Source organism: Bos indicus x Bos taurus, chromosome 14 (genome assembly GCF_003369695.1).
Source record: "Bos indicus x Bos taurus breed Angus x Brahman F1 hybrid chromosome 14, Bos_hybrid_MaternalHap_v2.0, whole genome shotgun sequence".
Taxonomy (NCBI): Eukaryota; Metazoa; Chordata; class Mammalia; order Artiodactyla; family Bovidae; genus Bos; species Bos indicus x Bos taurus.
This window is the reverse complement of record NC_040089.1, coordinates 44,790,982-44,809,741: the sequence shown is the minus strand read 5'-3', so window position 1 is coordinate 44,809,741 and position 18,760 is coordinate 44,790,982. Positions and strand designations below refer to the sequence as shown.

The 18,760-nt window shown below is 43.1% G+C and overlaps 1 protein-coding gene and 1 long non-coding RNA gene across 2 annotated transcripts; one reads left to right on the top strand and one right to left on the bottom strand.

The window, feature by feature from the left end:
* Positions 1 to 2,183: 2,183 nt before the first annotated feature.
* FABP5 (fatty acid binding protein 5) lies at positions 2,184 to 8,193 on the bottom strand. Its single transcript, XM_027561256.1, has 4 exons — positions 8,021 to 8,193; positions 4,743 to 4,915; positions 4,282 to 4,383; positions 2,184 to 3,602 (listed from the first exon to the last, which is right to left on the bottom strand). Exons 1-4 carry the CDS (start codon positions 8,097 to 8,099, stop codon positions 3,549 to 3,551), a joined length of 408 nt encoding a protein of 135 aa, XP_027417057.1. The 5' UTR covers positions 8,100 to 8,193; the 3' UTR covers positions 2,184 to 3,548.
* LOC113904300 lies at positions 6,166 to 18,066 on the top strand. Its single transcript, XR_003514480.1, has 3 exons — positions 6,166 to 7,589; positions 12,801 to 12,937; positions 17,760 to 18,066. It is a non-coding gene; the product is annotated as an uncharacterized LOC113904300 (long non-coding RNA).
* Positions 18,067 to 18,760: the final 694 nt, after the last annotated feature.

Here is an 18,760-nt window from a genome sequence, read left to right as displayed (position 1 = left end):
GCACTCCATTCCACAAATAACTCAGGTCACATTCTGTTTGACAGACATTGCCTGTTGGCAGAATGCTCAGCTGTAGTAAAATAAATTTTAAATTTTGAGTAAAAGACCTGATTAAGTTGAAAGATTTGTACAAAGATAAGACATATGGTTTTAAAATGCAAATGGAAGTAAAATCATAAAGTGTCATACATACTAAAATGTTAAATAGTCACAGAAAAGCCATTGATTTACTAATGAATTTATTCACTTAAGAGATATTTATTGAGCATCTTCTATGTGTTGGGTTGTCTCCTAAGTGAGTGATAGAGAATATGATAAAAAAACAAAGCCCACTTCTTCACAGAGCTTACTTTTCAGTGAGAGTAACAGATAGCAACAACAACAAAAAACTTAAATTTTAAGTCAAAACCCAAGTAAACATATACTTACTCAGGGTAGTGATAAGGGCAAAGGCAGCATAGGGGAATACAGAGTAAGGGGGAGGAGTGGTAACAAACACACACAGTGTGGTCTAGGGATGACTCATTGCTAGGGTGACACTTGTGAAGAGGCTTAAAGGAAGTTAAGAAAGTTGAGAAAGCCTGGGCTGCAGATTCCAAAGGGTAGATTGCAACAGGCAGTGGCAACCACAGGTGCAAAGGCCCCGAGGCAGGAATACACCTGTGACAAGGATGACCTACTGGAAGGGAATATTTGCAAGAAGAGTTAGTAGGAAAAGAAACTAAGAGGAGCGGAGATGCTGGGAACTTGGGAGACACGGGCAAGATCAAATAAGACCTCTGCAAATACTCTGGCTTCTCTTCTGAATGAAATGAGTAGCCAGTGGAGGGTTCTCACCAGAGGAGTGACATAGTTAAACATGCATTTTAAAATGATAGCTCTGGAAGAATAAAAATGCAAATAAGGAGATCAGGGGAGAAATAACAGTGGCGTTTGAATCAGACCTGTGGAGTTTGAACCGGAACTGTGGAAGAGGTGAGAAGTACTCAAATTCTACATATAATATGAAAGTAAAGCTGAAATACTTTGCTAATGGATCAGGTATGATGTGGGAGAGAAAGATAGGAATTAAAGATGACTCTAAAGCATTTAGCCAAAGAATTGGATTGAAATGGAGGATACCGTAAGAGTAGGTTTGGAATCAAAATAAGACATTTGATTTTGGAAAACATGAGGTTAGCATTCTGTGCTGTCCGAATCAGCAGTTACTGATTATATATTGGCATTAACATTTACATATTAATTAATGAAAGTTAAATTTTTAAATTCAATTCCTCAGTTGCATTTGCCATATTTTAAGTGCTGAGTATGGAGAAGGAAATGGCAACCCACTCCAGTTTTCTTGCCTGGGAAATCCCATGGACAGAGGAACCTGGTGGTCTCTAGTCCACGGGGTTGCAGAGTCAGACACAGCTGAGCAACTGAACAACATGGCAGAAAGAAGGGCTTGATTGACACCAGATAATAGGAAGTGGAACTATATTTGTTCTTGTTCCACCCAGTGGTTCTCAACTAGGTATGGTAGGATACCCTTAGAAGACATCTGAAAATGTATAGGATGTTTGGGATAGACTAATGGGTGTCATGGGCATTTTGTGGCAACGATCTTAGGACACTGACTTGTCACAGTCCAGCACAATGAAGACAAGTTCTCTCATTCAAAATGTCAACAGCTTCTCCATGGGAAAAGCGTGAGTCTGCCCTCCCTTTAGCAATACTCCACATTCCATAAAGTGAAGCAATATAGACATTAGAACATGGTGCTGGTCTTAGTCAGATAAACTCGTGTACAATCTGTTCTGATTTCAACTTGCTGTATGGCTTGGGATCATTTCCCAGATCCTGAGACTTCATTTTCTTGTCCAAATAATGCAGAAAACAATTATTAACATACATCATCTAGGGTGGTTCTGAGAATTATGGAACTCTTTATAGTACTTGGCTCAGCGTTTGGCTCAGGAAGTCATATAAATGTACACTATTATTAGAAGTGGAAAAAGGGGATGAAAGAGGAAGTCCAATATAGAGACTTAAATAAGCAAGATGTAAATTCAAATAGAAAAGGAAGTCTAGAGCAGCACTGTTCATCCAAAAATATGGATCAAAAAAAAAACAAAACTGCAAGTTTTTTTTCAGCACATGCAACGTTTAAATGTTCCCCAGCCACATTAAAAAAAGCAAGAAACAGGTAAAATTAATTTTATTAATATACAATATTTAAGTAACCAACTATATCCAAAAATGTTATTTCCATATATAATCAATATAAAAATCAGAGGCATTTTCATTTTTTTGGTATCAAGTTCTTTAAATTTTATGTGTATTTTACTTACCCGGTGCTCAGCAGCCACGTGGGGCTACAGCACAGGGCTACAGCATCAATGAATCCAACTCTTTCATTGACTACTAACGTTCAGTAATTAAGATTCTTACAAGTTAACATTTCAATGTATAGAGGGTGGTTTCATAAAAGTCTCAAGTATTACATTTATGAAATTTAACTTAGGATCTTCATATAAGCTGAGACATGCCAGAGTTGTAGAATGATCAGTTGTGAGTGGGCTCAACGAGTTGTAGGTTCCCATTCCATCTCTACAACTTCCTGTGTCCTTGAACAAGTTAGCTAGTCAAAAACCTGTGTTCTTACTTGCGGAAGAAATAATGGTACTAGCTCCCCAAGGATTGCCACGAGGATCACGTACATAGTTTTAGCCCAGTGCCTACAGAAACTTTCCAAATGTGAACTGTTGATATTTGCTATTTGGGTTGAGAAACAGGACAGAAGTCACTAGAATTCTAGTTATTCTTTATATATACACACAAGTATTTCAGAGTTGAATTGCTTTTTTAATTACTTCTGTTAATAAAACAAGAGAAAATTGCATGCTCTCAAAGCTGAGTGTTTGTCACAGTAAGTGCAATGATTTGTCCCTGTGTTCAGATATAACTCAACCTCTGGAAGACAGTCTGGCACCTGGTAGGTCCTCAGAAAGTTTATTAAACTAATTTCTGGCTACAGAATTCCTGAGCAGTAGTTATAAACACACTATTGAAAGTATGATTACTAGCCAATGATGGTGATTTAATCTTTATTCTTATATTTAAATTATAAAGTTTATGTAGCTGTTTTTCAATAAGAACAGTCTCTGCCACAAATTTAAGATTCTTAAGTTGATATAAAGTTCAAAACAAGATTAATGATTGGTAGCTTATTGGCCACAAAAGTAGTTCTATATATAAATTAGTAAATATAATCTCAATATGGTATCTTCAAGGCTATCCCATTTAGTCCATTTGTAAATGTTAAAACTCATCACTAAATTCCTCTAAAGTTTAAAAAAGCATGCAACACTGGTGTAGCACAAACAGATTTATTTACTAACCAAAGAGATGACCCTAATTAAACCAACACTTTGAAATAGTTTGTTTGTGATAAAGATAATTGAACGCAATAATGAAAAAAAAAACCAGTAGTATGGAGATTTGCTCATTGAACTGAGCTTGTTCATCCTCGCAGCTAATTTCTGTGCAAAATGATGAGGGAATTTTTACTCTACTTTTTCATAGACCCGAGTACAGGTAACGTTGTTCATGACGCATACCTAGGAGACAGAATGTCATTAAAAAGAGGCAAGTTAGTCTTATATCACAGAGTAATGGTGGTAGTTGAATGCTAGGATCACAATCCTACAAAACATTGAAATCTGCTTCACAGATGGAGAAAATGCACTTTAGGATTCCTGGGTTTGAAAAGCTAGAGCCTGTTATTTATTTATGAGGTGTATACGCTTTACTGAAAACTACTGATTGGCAATATCTATTCATTTAGTTTTAGCAAATACTATTCCTCATTTTAAAGAAACAGAAAAATGTATGCTCAAGATTATATAGTCATTTTTCACAAACTGAAGGTTTGTGGCAACCCTGCACTGAGTAAGTCTATGGAGCATTTTTTCCAACAGCATTTGCTCACTTCCTGTCTCTGTGTGACTCCCTTTACCGCAATGTTCCACTTCTTGTAGTGGTCTGGAATCAAACCTACAGTATCTCTGAGGTGTGCCTGCACTGTAAACAGAGCAGCAGAACACGGACTAGACCCAGCTCCTGCTATATCATCTTCTCTAGCTCCACAAAGGGCTTTCTTTAGTTATTAAGTATTCTTGTATTTATCTTGTTATCTGGCACTTTTTTTTCCTCCAACCTAGTTCTCCTGTTCATGATCAGTGATCTAGAACACTTATGTGAACTATGAATTCATATAAGATATATGATGTCACTTACCACCACTAATTTCCCATCTTCCAGTTTTCTTGTTATTGTGCTTTCCTTTCCATCCCATTCCTGATGTTGAACCAATGCGCCATCTGTAAAGTTGCAGACAGTCTGCCAAAATAAAGTATCCTTTTTAATCTTCCAGGGCACAATGAAAAAGAGTTTCTGTGACTTATAACCTCCTTAATCAACATTTTTTTATCTTTTCCTTTCTGAGTCTACTTCACCTCATTAACCCATACTAATTTCATTCATAATGTAGTTTGTGCTTTTTAATCTAGATGTCCCTTAAAACTATTTTTACAAAACAGATTAAGTTGTTAAATCGGTGTTTTCATTAATTTGTCAAAACTCAATTCATAAAACAACTTGAGACTTTTTCATTAAGTTTTGGCCTGGAAGCAGTAAGAATGTTATTAATAGAGTTAATCATTCTGCAAGCTTCTGTGATATTATAAATTATAATTAACCTGAGTCTTTCTGCCATCAGCTGTGGTCTCTTCAAACTTCTCTCCCAGTTTACAGGAAAACTGTGTTGTTTTCAAAGTGCTCTCAGTCTTTATGCTGAGGTTTTTGCCATCAGAAGTGATGATACAGTCTGGTTTGGCCATCGCACCCACTTTTCGCAGAGCCATCCCCACTCCTGTAGAAAGTTATACCATGTTAGATACCCGGAAGACCAAATTTCCTGTTTACATAATAAAAGGAGTAATTCAATTGCAATCACCATGCTGTGCATATTTTCAACTATTCAGTCATCAATGGGGAAGGGAAGACAATGGCAACCCACTCCAGTACTCTTGCCTGGAGAATCCCAGGGACGGGGGAGCCTGGTGGGCTGCTGTCTATGGGGTCGCACAGAGTCGGACAGGACTGAAGCTACTTAACAGCAGCAGTCATCAATAACAACTGTGAACATACACATATCCAGCACTTACCAAGTGCTAGTACTTGACAGTATACTATACTATTCATGGAAGCCTGGCAAGGACCTTGTGAGAGGTAGATAGTCTCCATCTGACAGATGAGTAAGTGAGGCTTTGATGTAACTTACTCAAGCTCATCCAGCTAAGCAGGGAGGTGCTGAGAACCAACAACGCAGGCAGCCTGGCTCTAAATCTCAGCTTTAAGACACTGTGCCATGTTGGCCCTCAGAAACTTAAGGAAGATAGCCTGACTTCTATAATTTCCTCAGTTATGCCAACCACTGTATTATATGACACAGCAGTCGAGCACACAGTCTAGCACACAGGTCCCTGATAAATATTTGATTAGTAGACTACACAAAATCAGTATCAATCCTGAGATATTCAAATTGCAGTTTAAGAGTTAACCGCACAAACATGATGCTAACAAACAGGAAAAATCTTACCCTCAGAAAGAGTATTTCAGAACTCTGTAACTCAGATTACTCTATTAATACATTTATTTTATAATCTATGTATTTCCCCCTAATATTAACATTTAGTAGGAAACTTGGTTCTAGGCCAAATCTCAGTTTCATGGATATGGCGACTACAGCCTAAGCAGAGTAACCGACTTGATGATGTCAGCCCAGCTTGACATGTCCCCACGGAGCCTTCTCTTTCACCAGCTAGGCACTGGTGCTTTGTTTCATTAGTTGAGTCATTATTTTCTCACTTTGGACAAATAAAGAAAGGGCTCTGCTCTTTCCACACCTTGACTGCTCTCTAATGAACTGTACCTTGACAACCTTCCTGACTCCAGAACTCTGGAAACAAGCCATCTGATAAACATGTTTGGTTTCAATGGGCAGAGAGACCACCTACTGTGGTTCTCACTCAGGTGAACACACACATATGTATTTCTCCTTTGTGAGTGCAGTTAGTTGCTTTTTGTCCAGAGTCACTTTGATCAAGGTATAGAGGGGAGGGGAAAAAAAAAATACTGCCTTGTTTTATTCACAGGATCATAAACACACTTAAGATTCACCAGAGCCAGACTTAACCAGCCATCGGCTAGAAGGTGTGTTTTTAAAGTACTTCAGGGTACTTCGGGGTCTAGGTCTTTGTAATGACTTCTTCACTCACTTAACATTTGGTAACAGAAAGTTACTATCTGCGGGAGGCTAGCTTCTAAAACAGCAGTTGTGTCAGACAGGATTTTTGCTATGCTTCACTTCCTAGGGGCCTGTGACAAAGGTTCATCTTTGCCAATCTACCCAATGTCACAATCAGCACTCTTTATCATTATCACTGGCTTACGAAAAAGACAACAGAAAATCCAACACCATTTTGAGCAAGAGAACTTGAATTTCCCTACAGAGACAAATCCTCCCTTGGAAGGCTTTTAAGAAGTGCTTCACTCTGTAGAACAGGCTCTAGGTTCATCTAGGTCATCTAGGTCACTAGAACTATCCTCAAGAGTGATGGTATGAACATTGGGGTACATGCATCTTTTACAATTTTGGTTTTCTCAGGGCATATACCCAGTAGTGGAGTTGCTAGGTATTAAGGCATATATATGGAATCTAGAAAAATGATACTGATGAACCTATCTGCAGGGAAGAAATAGAACTGCAGATATAGAGAATGGACTTATTGACACAGTGAGGGAGGACAGAGAGGGAGGAATGCAGAAGGTAGCATCAACACACACACACTATCAGCTGTAAGACGGATAACTGGCGAGAAGTTGTTGTGTAGAACTGGGAGCCCAGTCAGGTGCTCTGCGATGACCTGGAGGAATGGGGTGGGGGGAAGGGAGGGAGGCTTGGAAGGGAGCGGATACATGCATAATCATGGCTGGTTCCCCTTGCTGTGTGGCAGAAATCAACACAACGCTGCAAAAATTTAAAAAAAAAAAAAAATCAAGTGTCTTGGGTAAGGCCACGCCCATCTTGGATGCAGTTGGAAAGCAGCTGAAAGACCGGTAGTTTCTGACTGCGGTTTCCCGGCTAAGCCTCTCTGCCCTCCACCCTCTAGATGGAGCAGGTTGCAGGGCACTGCCACCCCGGGTACAGTCGACCTCACCGCGCTCCTCCCACACGCCACCTGGCCACCGCAGCGCCGAGTCAAGCAGTGCCAACAGGTCACTGTCGCCAGCGCCACGCCTCTGAGCCCCGCTCCGGGGCGTGGAGAGGAAGATGCCCTGATGCTCCACCGGGGGAGCCCGGCCAACCCAAAATGGCCCGACGCACACGGCGAAGGCGGGCGGGGGCTCTAGGGGTGGGGGAGATGCAACCGAGAGCGGAATGGAAGCTGAAGCGGTAGCCCGGATTTCGGCTGGAAACCGAGTCCGGGTGTAGAAGAGGGAGGGGACCCTGCGCGCCACCTGGGAACAAAAGATGCGGCAAGGTGGGTCAGGGCAAGTAGGTGCGGCCACGACCGGGCGAATGCGAGGGAGGGCAATGGCAGAAAAGCGGACGAGTGGTGGGGCAAGAAAATTCGGTAAAGTTAAGAGGGCCGCCTGCAGGGGGCGAAAGAAAAGAAGCTTGGGGTGGGAGAGGGGTGAGCGCGCTAAAGGGCAGGAAAGCAGGGGTCGCGTGGGCCCGGGGAAAGCAGCAGAGAGAGGGACTGATCGAGGCCGATGGTCCGGGGAATCCGGGGCGGGCGCGAGGCGCTCTCCGATGCTCGCCTGCGATGAGGGTCGGAGGTGGAGGATAACAGGCTCGGGGGTGGGCGGCCACGCACGCCCAGCCTTTCAGCCTAGCATGCCGAAGTGGGCCTACGGACAGACAGCCCCACACACGTGCCACGTTGCAGTGCCGCATGGCGGGGAACCTTACCTACTTCCTTCATGTATTCGTCAAATCCTTTGCTCTCCACTAAGCGCCATCTTCCTACCAGCTGCTGAACGGTGGCCATGGTGGGTCCGAGCGGACAGGCGTGACAGGTGAGCTGCGGAAGGTAGGGCGCCGGGAATCAGGCGTGCGGTTGGCTAGCCACGCGCGCGGCTTTATAAAGACCGAGCGCTTGCGCGGGCGGTGCCCGGCGGCCAATGAGAAGCGCGCCTCGCCTGCCCGCCCCGCCCCCGGCGCCCCTGGGCCTGGCTCCTGGGGTCCAAAAAAGCTAAACTGCTCCACCTGCCGCGGCCGCTGGGGCTCCGCGGGCTGTTCCTGCGAGCTGGGACTAGTCCTAGTTCGACGCGCCCCATGCCACCACGGACGCCAGCCCCTGCCCTTCCCGCGCCTCCGCACGCCCAGGAAGCCAGAGGGGCTACGGGCGGACCCGCCCCGGCTCTCTCGGGCCCGTTGATCCCATGCCAAGCCGCAGCCCCTCTTCCCATTCGTGACACCCTCAAAGTATCGATTAGCCTTCGTTCGGTTCCCATGAATTGATGATCCCAGGAATCGATCAGTAGTTTAATTGACTGATCGATAAACTTCTTCGCCTCTTTAATCACTGCTGGGGCGAGGGTGGGGGGGAAACACCCTCCTGCAATAACCTGTTCCCACCCTCAGGCCACTCCCGGCCCAGCTAGGGCCTCGGAGGGCCTCTAACCTGAGTTGAGTTAGGCTATCTTATCAGAAGGTCCTGGGTGCAGGGAGATGTCCCAGGCAGTTCGGTTTCCAAACTTAGACTCTGTAGAAGGTTATCAGTTTAAGTGACTGCCATTGCTATTAAATGTTCTCATTCAAGTATGTTTTATTATGTATATTTTCAGCTGAGCGGAGCCCTGAACAATTTCTCCTCAGGCTCCCAAGTCTTTAGACTCCAGTGGTTCTCCTCTTCTCCTTTAATCTTAATACTACCCTGTATTTACTTGTAAGTAGAACGTTCTACTTTTCAAAGAGAGCCTGTCACAGGCTCTTTGTGCTCCTGGGTTGCTGTGGGAGTGAGTCGGAGTGAGATGTGGAAATTGCCACACAGAGAGGGTAGCCACCTTGGTGGCGATAAGCTCCATTTATTGAATGCCTTCTTGCTACATGCTGTACTTCCTGGCCCCTTTATATCTGTTAATGCTGATGCCCACTGCATTTTTACTCAAGGATATTATCCCAATTTTCTGAAAGAGAAATGAGGCAGGGAAAGTTTGCAGGGTGGAAGAACCAGAATTCGTGTCCAGGTTCCTCCCATTCTAGACTTTGTGAAATAGAACCACACCTGGCTGCCTCAAGCTCACCCTCCTCTTCATGGGATTAAGAGTAGAGGCTACATACAGTCCCCTGAATTATTCCAAGACACTGGTTCTTCTTGCTCCTTCCCTAACGAACTGAAATCTGAGCTTGTCTTTTCCTGAGGAAATCTCCTCAGGAAATGTCCTGAGGAATGCCTCAGGACCTTTACTCACCTGCAATGTATTCTTATCCTAATCCTAGGGTTACCCCAGTTTCCCCAGTGGCACCATTTTAATACTGAGTGACTCAGGTCACATAGTTGTGCCACTAAGGGCTGGCATGTCCCATACTTGAGGCTCAACTGCTCCCAGAAAATGTCCCTGTTCTGAGGGCAGCTGAGCACATCATTTGCCCAGCAGACCAAGTGCTGGCTTCTGGACACTTGGCATGGCCCACTGCCCCTACCTTCCAGAGAAGCAGCCCCTGTGTGCTTGGATTTGCCTTCTTAATGTGCTAGGTCAACATGTTTTTCCATTTTTGTATTGAATATGATAATAACCAGGACTCAGTACTGGAATACTAGTTTTTAGATTATCATAATCAACCACTCGATAGAAATGTCAAAAGGAAAACGACACCTTGATACTAAATACTTAGGTACAAGAAATCATTTTTATACCAGAAGCATTATCCAAAATTTAACTTTTAAACACACTTTTGATGTGATGAGTGTGTGGATGAAAAAATGTGGCCTGCCAAGTCAGTAAGCAAAGGATGTTGCAGGCCTCAGCCGAAGCACTGCCCTAACTCTGCACCATGAGGGGATTCCGGGTTGGAGAAAAGCAGGATCCTGCCCCTAGATAGGTAAGAAGCACATCAAAGGAGTGATCTCAGTGAGCCCAGATTCTTGCAGCTCTCCTGGTGCCTCAGTGCTAAAGAATCCGTGTGCCAATGAAGGAGTTGTGCATGCAGTCCTTAGGGCGGGAAGATCCCCTGGAGGAGGAAATGGCAACCCACTCCAGTATTCTTGCATGGGAAATCCCATGGACATAGGAGCCTGGCAGGGTACAGTGCATGGGGTCACAAAGAGTCAGATGGAGAGACTGCCCAAGTATGAGCAGATTCTTGCCTCTTCCCATACATAAGAAAGCAAAGCACTGAAATCATTAAGTGGAGATACCTGGTTTTCTTTAACACTAATCTTTTGATGTTCTGACTATCTGGTTTTAGTTGCAAAAGCTCCTATATATCCTGGCTATTCCCTTACCTCTTTGCAACAAATCCTCAGAGCTATCTGAGAGGTCATCTTCCAGGCTTAAGTCCTCAGGAATTCCACCGAATAAAACATACTTCTCAACTTTGCCTATAGTCTATGGGATCTCAGAGAGTCGGACACGACTGAGCCACTGAGCGCACACACGTTCAGCTTTTAGCTTGTGCATTTTTTTCGGTCAACAAATGGAAATAATCCTTTTGTGGTTAAAACACATCGACAAAACAAAGATACAGATCAAAATACCTGTTAGTGTCTCCCATGGGACAGAGCCAAAGGGCATGGTGATGGCTCTGCTACTCTGAGCAATGCATTTAATCCCTTGTTCTCTGATGCCTCTCAACTGTATTATAGACATGGAGAGAGATTGAAGTCAGGTTATTTCTAAAGTCCCTCAACCCCTAAATTCAGATTCCCTTCCTTTCTTAAGAGTCCTAGTAATGGATTGTGTGCCTTGTGCTCAGATGCTTCAGTCGTGTCTGACTTTGCAACCCCATGGACCATAGCCCTCCAGGCTTCTGTCTATGGGATTTTCCCAGCAAGAATACTGGGGTGGGTTGCCATTTCCTCCTCCAGGGCATCTTCCCAACCCAGGGATCGAACCTGGATCTCCTGCATTGCAGACGAACTCTTTACTGCTGAGTCACCGAGGAAGCCCAGTAAGTAAGTAAGGTCGCTCAGTTGTGCCCAACTCTTTGCTACCCCATGGACTGTAGCCCACCAGGCTCCTCTGTCCATGGGATTCTCCAGGCAAGAATACTGGAGTGGGTTGCCATTTCCTTCTCCAGGGGAACTTCCCAACCCATGGATCAAACCCAGGTCTCCCGCATTGCAGGCAGACACTTTAACCTCTGAGCCTTACTGCTGAGTCACCAAGGAAGCCCAGTAATGGATTACAAACTCTGAAAAACATTAAGTATTTCTTTAACCTTCAAACTAAAGTCCTGTTCTAGGCTACTTAGCTTGAACCCAATATAAATGTAAAAACAAAAAAATGCTGTGAAAACAAATCTGAGTAAAGTCTAGTATGACTTTATGGAATTGTGGACAAAGACTATCACCTGTCATTTCAGAAAACAAGGGATGTTGCTGTAGCCAGCAACAGGATACAGCAGTGGTCCTGATGTGCGCCCTGAAGAGATTCTGGATGGAGGAAAAACAGCATCCTGTCCCTAGGTAGTTAAGATGCATATCAAAAAATAATTTCAATGAGCCCAGACTCTTGCATCTTCCCATACAAAGAAAAACACTAAAATCATTATTGTGAGATGTCCATTTTTGTGTGTAGCAGTTATCTTTTGATATTTGACTACATAGGGTTTTTGTTTGTTCTATTGTTGTTTTCAGCAAAAGCTATACATCCTGGCTTCTCCCTTATCTCTTCTGAGCAGTCCCTCAGAGCTGAGAGGCTGTATCCCTGGCTTAAGTTCTTAGAAAGTTCACCAAGTAAAATATAATTCTCAACTTTTAGTTTGTGCATTTTTTTTTTCAGTCTACAGTGGTTGAGTATCTCTTCATTGGACAAAGGGAAGAGAATTATCACTTGGTTGAGATTAATTACATTAGGATACAGGGCTTCCCAGGTGGCGCTAGTGGTAAAGAACCCACCTGCCAATGCAGGAGACATAAGAGACATGGGTTCAATCCCTGGGTCAGGAAGATCTCCTGGAGGAGGGCATGACAACCCTTTCCAGTATTCTTACCTGGAGAATCCCATAAACAGAGTTTCCTGGTGGGCTCCAGTCCATAGTGTCACACAGAGTACAACACGACTGAAACGACTTAGCACACACAGGGAAGAAGTGCCAATAACTTTGTTGCAGCCTATCTTTAAAAGCAGAAGGAGCCATGCTGGTCATTAGTTTTAGTGGCAGCACAGAGACAATCAATACAGTGTCACATCATGTGTTCCATCATGCTGCTGCTGCTACTGCTAAGTGGCTTCAGTCGTGTCCGACTCTGTGAGACCCCATAGACGGCAGCCCACCAGGCTCCCCCGTCCCTGGGATTCTTCAGGCAAGAACACTGGAGTGGGTTGCCATTTCCTTCTCCAATGCATCAAAGTGAAAACTGAAAGTGAAGTCGCTCAGTCGTGTCCAACTCTTAGCGACCCCATAGACTGCAGCCCACCAGGCTCCTCCGTCCATGGGATTTTCCAAGAGTACTGGAGTGGGATGCCATTGCCTTCTCCATCCATCATGCTAGAGGATAATAAAATAGTATTTATTCTTGTAGGTGAAAATGGCTGAAGAATCCTGAATTACTCTAGCATTTCTTTACCCAGTGGCTCTACAAGACAACCAATTACAAGACAGATAAAGTTTTCTTTAATATCTTTGAACCTCAGTTCTCTCATCTATGGAATTAAGGAGGTAAGGATTAGACTAATTGATTTCTTAGATCTCTTCCAGTTTATGAAGTACTGTTGCAGTAGTTGATAGCCCTGAAGAAAATACTCAAAATTACTCTATTTCCACCTAGTGGTAAAATGAAGTATTTCTTGCAGCTTTTCTTTGGTAAGTGTTAGTAGCTTGTCAACTTCCACAATTGCACGATACCTTTGATGTATATCATATAATTTTGCTTAAAGACAAGTTTCCAGTTTCAGTTTGTATAGACGAATGTGCCTCCCACAGAGTAAGTTATAATGTGTAATCATTTCCTAAGACAGCAAGCATTGGTGACCTAGAAGCACACAGCTGGTTGAAAAAGAGAGCACCACATTAAATGAATCACTACAGGTTACAGAAAGCAATCCGTGTTCAAACCATTGAGTCTTCTCTAAGTGTATTCCCAGATTAATCCAAAAAGGAGGAGAAAAAGCCAAGTGATCTCTATCAAGTGTTACGTTTCAAATTTTAGTGTGCAGATCACTCAGGGATCTGCTTACAGTACAGATTCTAATTTAGCAGTTCCAGAATAGGACATAAGACCATGTATTTCTAACAAACTCATAGGTGATGCCGATACTGGAGTCTAGGGACCTTGCTTTGAGTAGCAAGGCTGTAAAATGAGTATAAATTTGCCTAAGGCTTGGCCACCTGGCTGACTTTCACTTCAGTGCATGTGTATTTTCTGACCATATCCCCATAAAAATATATAGAAAAAATGGGAAATCAAACAAACTCACTCCCAAATTATCTCACTCAACATTTTGACTTTTTTCTCATTCTGTTGTTGTTCAGTCGCCAAGTCAAGTCCAACTCTTTGCAACCCCATGGACTGCAACATGCCATGCTTCCCTGTCCTATACTGTCTCCCAGAGTTTTCTCAAACTCATGTCCATTGAGTTGATGATGCCATCCAACCATCTCATCCTCTGTCGTCCCCTTCTCCTCCTGCCTTCAATCTTCCCAGAATCAGGGTCTTTTCAAATGAGTCAGTTCTTCACATCAGGTGGCCGAAGTTTTGGAGTCTCAGCTTCATCATCAGTCCTTTCAGTGAATGTTCAGGGCAGATTTGCTTTAGGATTGACTGGTTTGATCTCCTTGCATTCCAAGGGACTCTCAAGAGTCTTCTCCAGTGGTGATAGCCACGGGCTTAATCGCTCAGTCATGTCTGACTCTTTGCAACCCCATGGACTGCAGCCCACCAGGCTCCTCTGTCCACGGGGATTCTCCAGGCAAGAATACTGAAGTGGGTTGCCATGCCCTCCTCCAGGGGATCTTTCCCAACCCTGGGATTGAACCCAAGTCTACCACTTTGCAGGCTAATTCTTTATCATCTGAGCCACCACAGCACCACAATGCAAAAGCATCAATTCTTTGGCATTCAGCCTTCTTTATGATCCAACTCTCACATCTGTACATGACTACTGGAAAAACCATAGCTTCAACTATATGGACTTTCATCAGCAAAGTGATATCTCTGCTTTTTAATAGAGTGCTATCTAGGTTCATCATAGCTTTTCTTCCAAGGAGCAAGCATCTTTTAATTTCATGACTGCAGTCACTGTCCACAGTGATTTTAAAACCCAAAAAAGTAAAATGTGCCACTGTTTCCACTTTTTCCCCTTCTATTTGCCATTAAGTGATGGAACCAGATGCCAAGCTATGTTTCTCTCTGTTCACTGGAAAGCATGATAGGAAGCTTCACATGGGGTAAGGGAGATGGATAATAGTTTTAATCTCTTCGTTAAATCTTATAGCCAGTTTTCTGACCCTGACCCTTTCTGGCTTGTCTTGCTCTAGACATGCTTTGAATACTCAGCTTAAAACCAGATATTCCCTAAGAAATCCCATTTGAAATCAGTTCCAAAAGTATATGCTAATAAGTAGATAGAGCATGGAGCTGCATCTTGACTGAAGGCTACAGCAGCAGAATTTTCCAGATGAGAATAAAGTCAGGGAGCCACAATACTTAAGGCACACTTTGACCTTTAAGTTGTAAATCCTTCAGTGGATCCAGCAGCAACAAGGAACTGGCAATAACTAGCATCCTTCAATGGAAGGTGGTTCTGTTTTGTTTTAGATAATTAGATAATAAGATTATTTCTTATTAAAGTACTTCTAAGAATGGAGTGATTTTATGAACTTTGTCCTTTTACTTAAAGCAATTTGATTCTTACACAATGTGACTGCTGTAACTAATCATTAAAACTTTCCAGTTGCTAAATAATTCATGGTAACTCTGTGCTTCCTAAATTAACTGGACTAGAGGATAGCTAGAGGGAAAACGAGATATTGCAGGTGTCACAATAATAAACGGTTGTCAGTTTCAAAACAAGGCAGAGGTTATAGTGACTCATCTCAATGTGAGAGAAATCCATTTCCCTTACTTACAGAGGTCTTCCTGCTCTCCAGAATTATGTGTTATTGGGCATTGATTTCATTATTAGCTCACAGCAACAGATTGTAGAAATATGTACTTTGGCTAACCCTCTGATGCCTCATGTGGGCAGCGTTCGAGGTGTCTAAAAGCACAAAACCCAAAGGGGCATCTTGAAGTGGAGCAACAGAATGCTTGCAGAGCTCCCCAATAAACACAAAATTATCGGAAAAACACTAACCGCACCAGGCAATACAGCCTCAAGACAACTATCCTGGCAACCCCACCTCTAAGCATACTGCCACTCCTAACATACATTATATTATGTACAAAGGCTGGGTCTGGCAGGCCACATACACACAGATAAATTTATAAAAGACAGTTTCGCCCTCTTAAACTTGCAAAGAACAAAAACCTCCAAATAATATTTTCCCACTGTGCTATGTGCTGTGCTTAGTTGCTCAGTCGCGTCCGACTCTTTGTGACCCCATGGACTGTAGCCCGCCAGGCTCCTCTGTCCATGGGGATTCTCCAGACAAGAATGCTAGATGAGTTGCCATGCCCTCCTCCAGGGGATCTTCCCAACCCAGGGATCAAACCCAGATCTCCTGGGTTGCAGGTGGATTCTTAACCATCTGACTCACCAGGGAAGCTCCAGAATACTGGAGTGGGTAGCCTGTCTCTTCTCCAGGAGATCTTCCCAACCCAGGAATCGAACCAGGGTCTCCTGCATTATAGGTGGATTCTTTACCAGCTGAACTACCAGGGAAGTGGCCAAATTGTTTTCTGGCAGATTATACTATCCCGTTTTTCAGTCCCACCTTCCAAATGCTATTCTACAATTGAGTGTTTTTCTCTCCAGATTTTAACACCATTTGATCCTTTCTCTTTATTGATACTTTTTACTGGAATTAATGGTTTTTCAAATCCAACATACAAAATAACTTGCCCTGAGCTTTTTACCCTGATGGGTCAGGCCCATTGCTTCCTTTTGCCTTGCCTGAATTAGCTTGTAAGAACCATCAGAATTTAATAACCTACCTGAATCCAACTGAAGGCGCTTCCTGGATTCTCTCTGGTCCTCTGAACTTGGTGGTGGGAGACTTACTCCATCGTCCCTTAGAGGCATGTGCAGCACTGCAAAAACAGCATCACGGGATTCTGTGCCCCACCTTAAGGAGCCAAGAGGCAGGATAAGTACTTCCCTTCAGCTACCCGTGAACACGGTGGACATTTTTTGTTCACCTGCCCACTTCAGCTCTGACTAAAGATATAAATTCAGCAGCATGTAGTGAAATGTTTGCTTTATTCCTCCAAGTGTTATCCCCATGTCGTCTTGCCTCTTTTGTTCCTGAATTCCTCCTTTTACAGCAATGGATGACTCTGTTAATAATGAGAAGCCAATTTGCATTTCCAGTGAACCACATCCTGTTTTCTGGGTTGGCTAGATGCTGTGATTTCCTACAGGAACTGGGAGCTGAGTGGATGTTACCCATTGAGGTCAACCATGATCTTGGTTTGGGTCTATTTTAGAAAGTGGATAAAGAATATTTGTGCCACAAATTTCAGATCTTGTCATCATCTTGTAGATTCAAAATACTTTGTTAATCCCTCAGTACAAAGTTGAGTTTCCTAATGCCTCTTCTGCCCTGGTAGATTAGCAGAACTAAACACTGTTTTTGACATAATGCAGGATGTATTGCCTATATGTCCCAGTTAGCCTTAGGACAAGTCTGAGTGATGGCTGTTGTCCTGTTGTAATTATAAACAATACTGTCACTCAAAGTAACTCAAATTGAATGATATTGGATGAAGAGTAATAAAATGTAATTCTCACCTACCAGGCACCTCTAAAGACTAAATTTCAAGTATGACGTTACCATGGAACTCTAATAATCATCTACTGCAAAACCTGAAGATTTTTTTACAGCAGAGGAGAAAGGCTGTGAGGCATAGTCAGTCTTTCCCTACTCACATGACCTTACACAAGTATGTCATGTGTGCACTGCTCTGCTTACCCACAAATGAAAGACAAACACAGCTGTCCACACGTGACAGACCCCTTTGATTCAAGTCAGCCTGCATTTTTATACTGCCTAACAATTATGTGGAATAGGATGTAGTCCTTGTTTTCAAAGAGTTTGTCATCTAAGCTTATATCAACCAAGGAACTTGCATTTATATAATTTTTTCATTTTATCAACATTTCTTAAAACATTTCTCTCTTAGTTCTGAAACTTCTCAAAAATGCCTCTGAAAACATCATATAAATTCATTTTATCTTTGTAACATTAATTGAACTTTCCAAGAAGATACCACAGAGTCTTCTGGGTGGGGGGTTATGGGGGGGTGACTGCATATATAGTCCTAATTACTTTTGACTCTAGATTTTTGATGGTTTATTTGTTGGTGTGTTTGTTTGAACAGGTCATCTCTTTCACAAGAATGAGCTGAGTGTACTGAATGATACATCCTGTTGAAAACTAATGTACCAAATGCCACAGAACCACCTGAGGTAACATTCACTAAGATCAGAAAGATCTTGACTAAGAAATACTGGGTTAGAGAGCATGAAGCAACCCACATCACTACTCCAGTCACCCTGTGTTTCAGAATTAGTTCGTTGCCATGAACCCTGGAATAAACTGACATTTGGCACAGCACATTCAAAAGCAGAGACGCTACTTTCCAACAAAGTCCGTCTAGTCAAGGCCATGCTTTTTCCAGTGGTCATGTGTGGATGTGAGAGTTGGACTGTGAAGAAAGCTGAGCGCTGAAGAATTGATGCTTTTGAACTGTGGTGTTGGAGAAGACTCTTGAGAGTCCCTTGGACTGCAAGGAGATCCAACCAGTCCATTCTGAAGGAGATCAGTCCTGGGTGTTCATTGGAAGGAATGATGCTGAAGCTGAAACTCCAATACTTTGGCCACCTCATGTGAAGAGTTGACTCATTGGAGAAGACTCTGATGCTGGGAGGGATTGAGGGCAGGAGGAAAAGGGGACGACAGAGGATGAGATGTCTGGATGGCATCACCAACTCGATGGAGATGAGTTTGAGTGAACTCCGGCAGTTGGTAATGGACAAGGAGGCCTGGCGTGCTGCGGTTCATGGAGTCGCAAAGAGTTGGACATGACTGAGCGACTGAACTGAACTGAACATTGTGAGATACACAACTTGCATAATAAAATCTGCCAGTGTGCAAGTCACAACAGGGATTCTCCACCACCCCAGCCAAGCTGGGCAAGGACCAGAAAATCCTGCTGTATTCCCTTTACTGTGTCAATGACATCCTCTTTGGAAAGAAGAGACTCAGAAGCAAAGCTTAATAATTTTCCCACACATCCTCTGATACCTTTGTCTTTCAGTAGAAATTATAAGTATTTCCTGGAAGAAGAATATGACTCTGTTATGACAAGTTTGATTGTAT

Bases quoted from the DNA above. Each gene is read 5' to 3' on its own strand.
- FABP5 (XM_027561256.1), bottom strand. From the start codon at position 8,099: ATGGCCACCGTTCAGCAGCTGGTAGGAAGATGGCGCTTAGTGGAGAGC. The intron at 4,916-8,020 runs GTAAGGTTCCCC...AACTTTCTACAG, and splicing joins CGAATACATGAAGGAAGTAG to GAGTGGGGATGGCTCTGCGA. The intron at 3,603-4,281 runs GTAAGTGACATC...TCTGTCTCCTAG, and splicing joins AAGATGGGAAATTAGTGGTG to GTATGCGTCATGAACAACGT.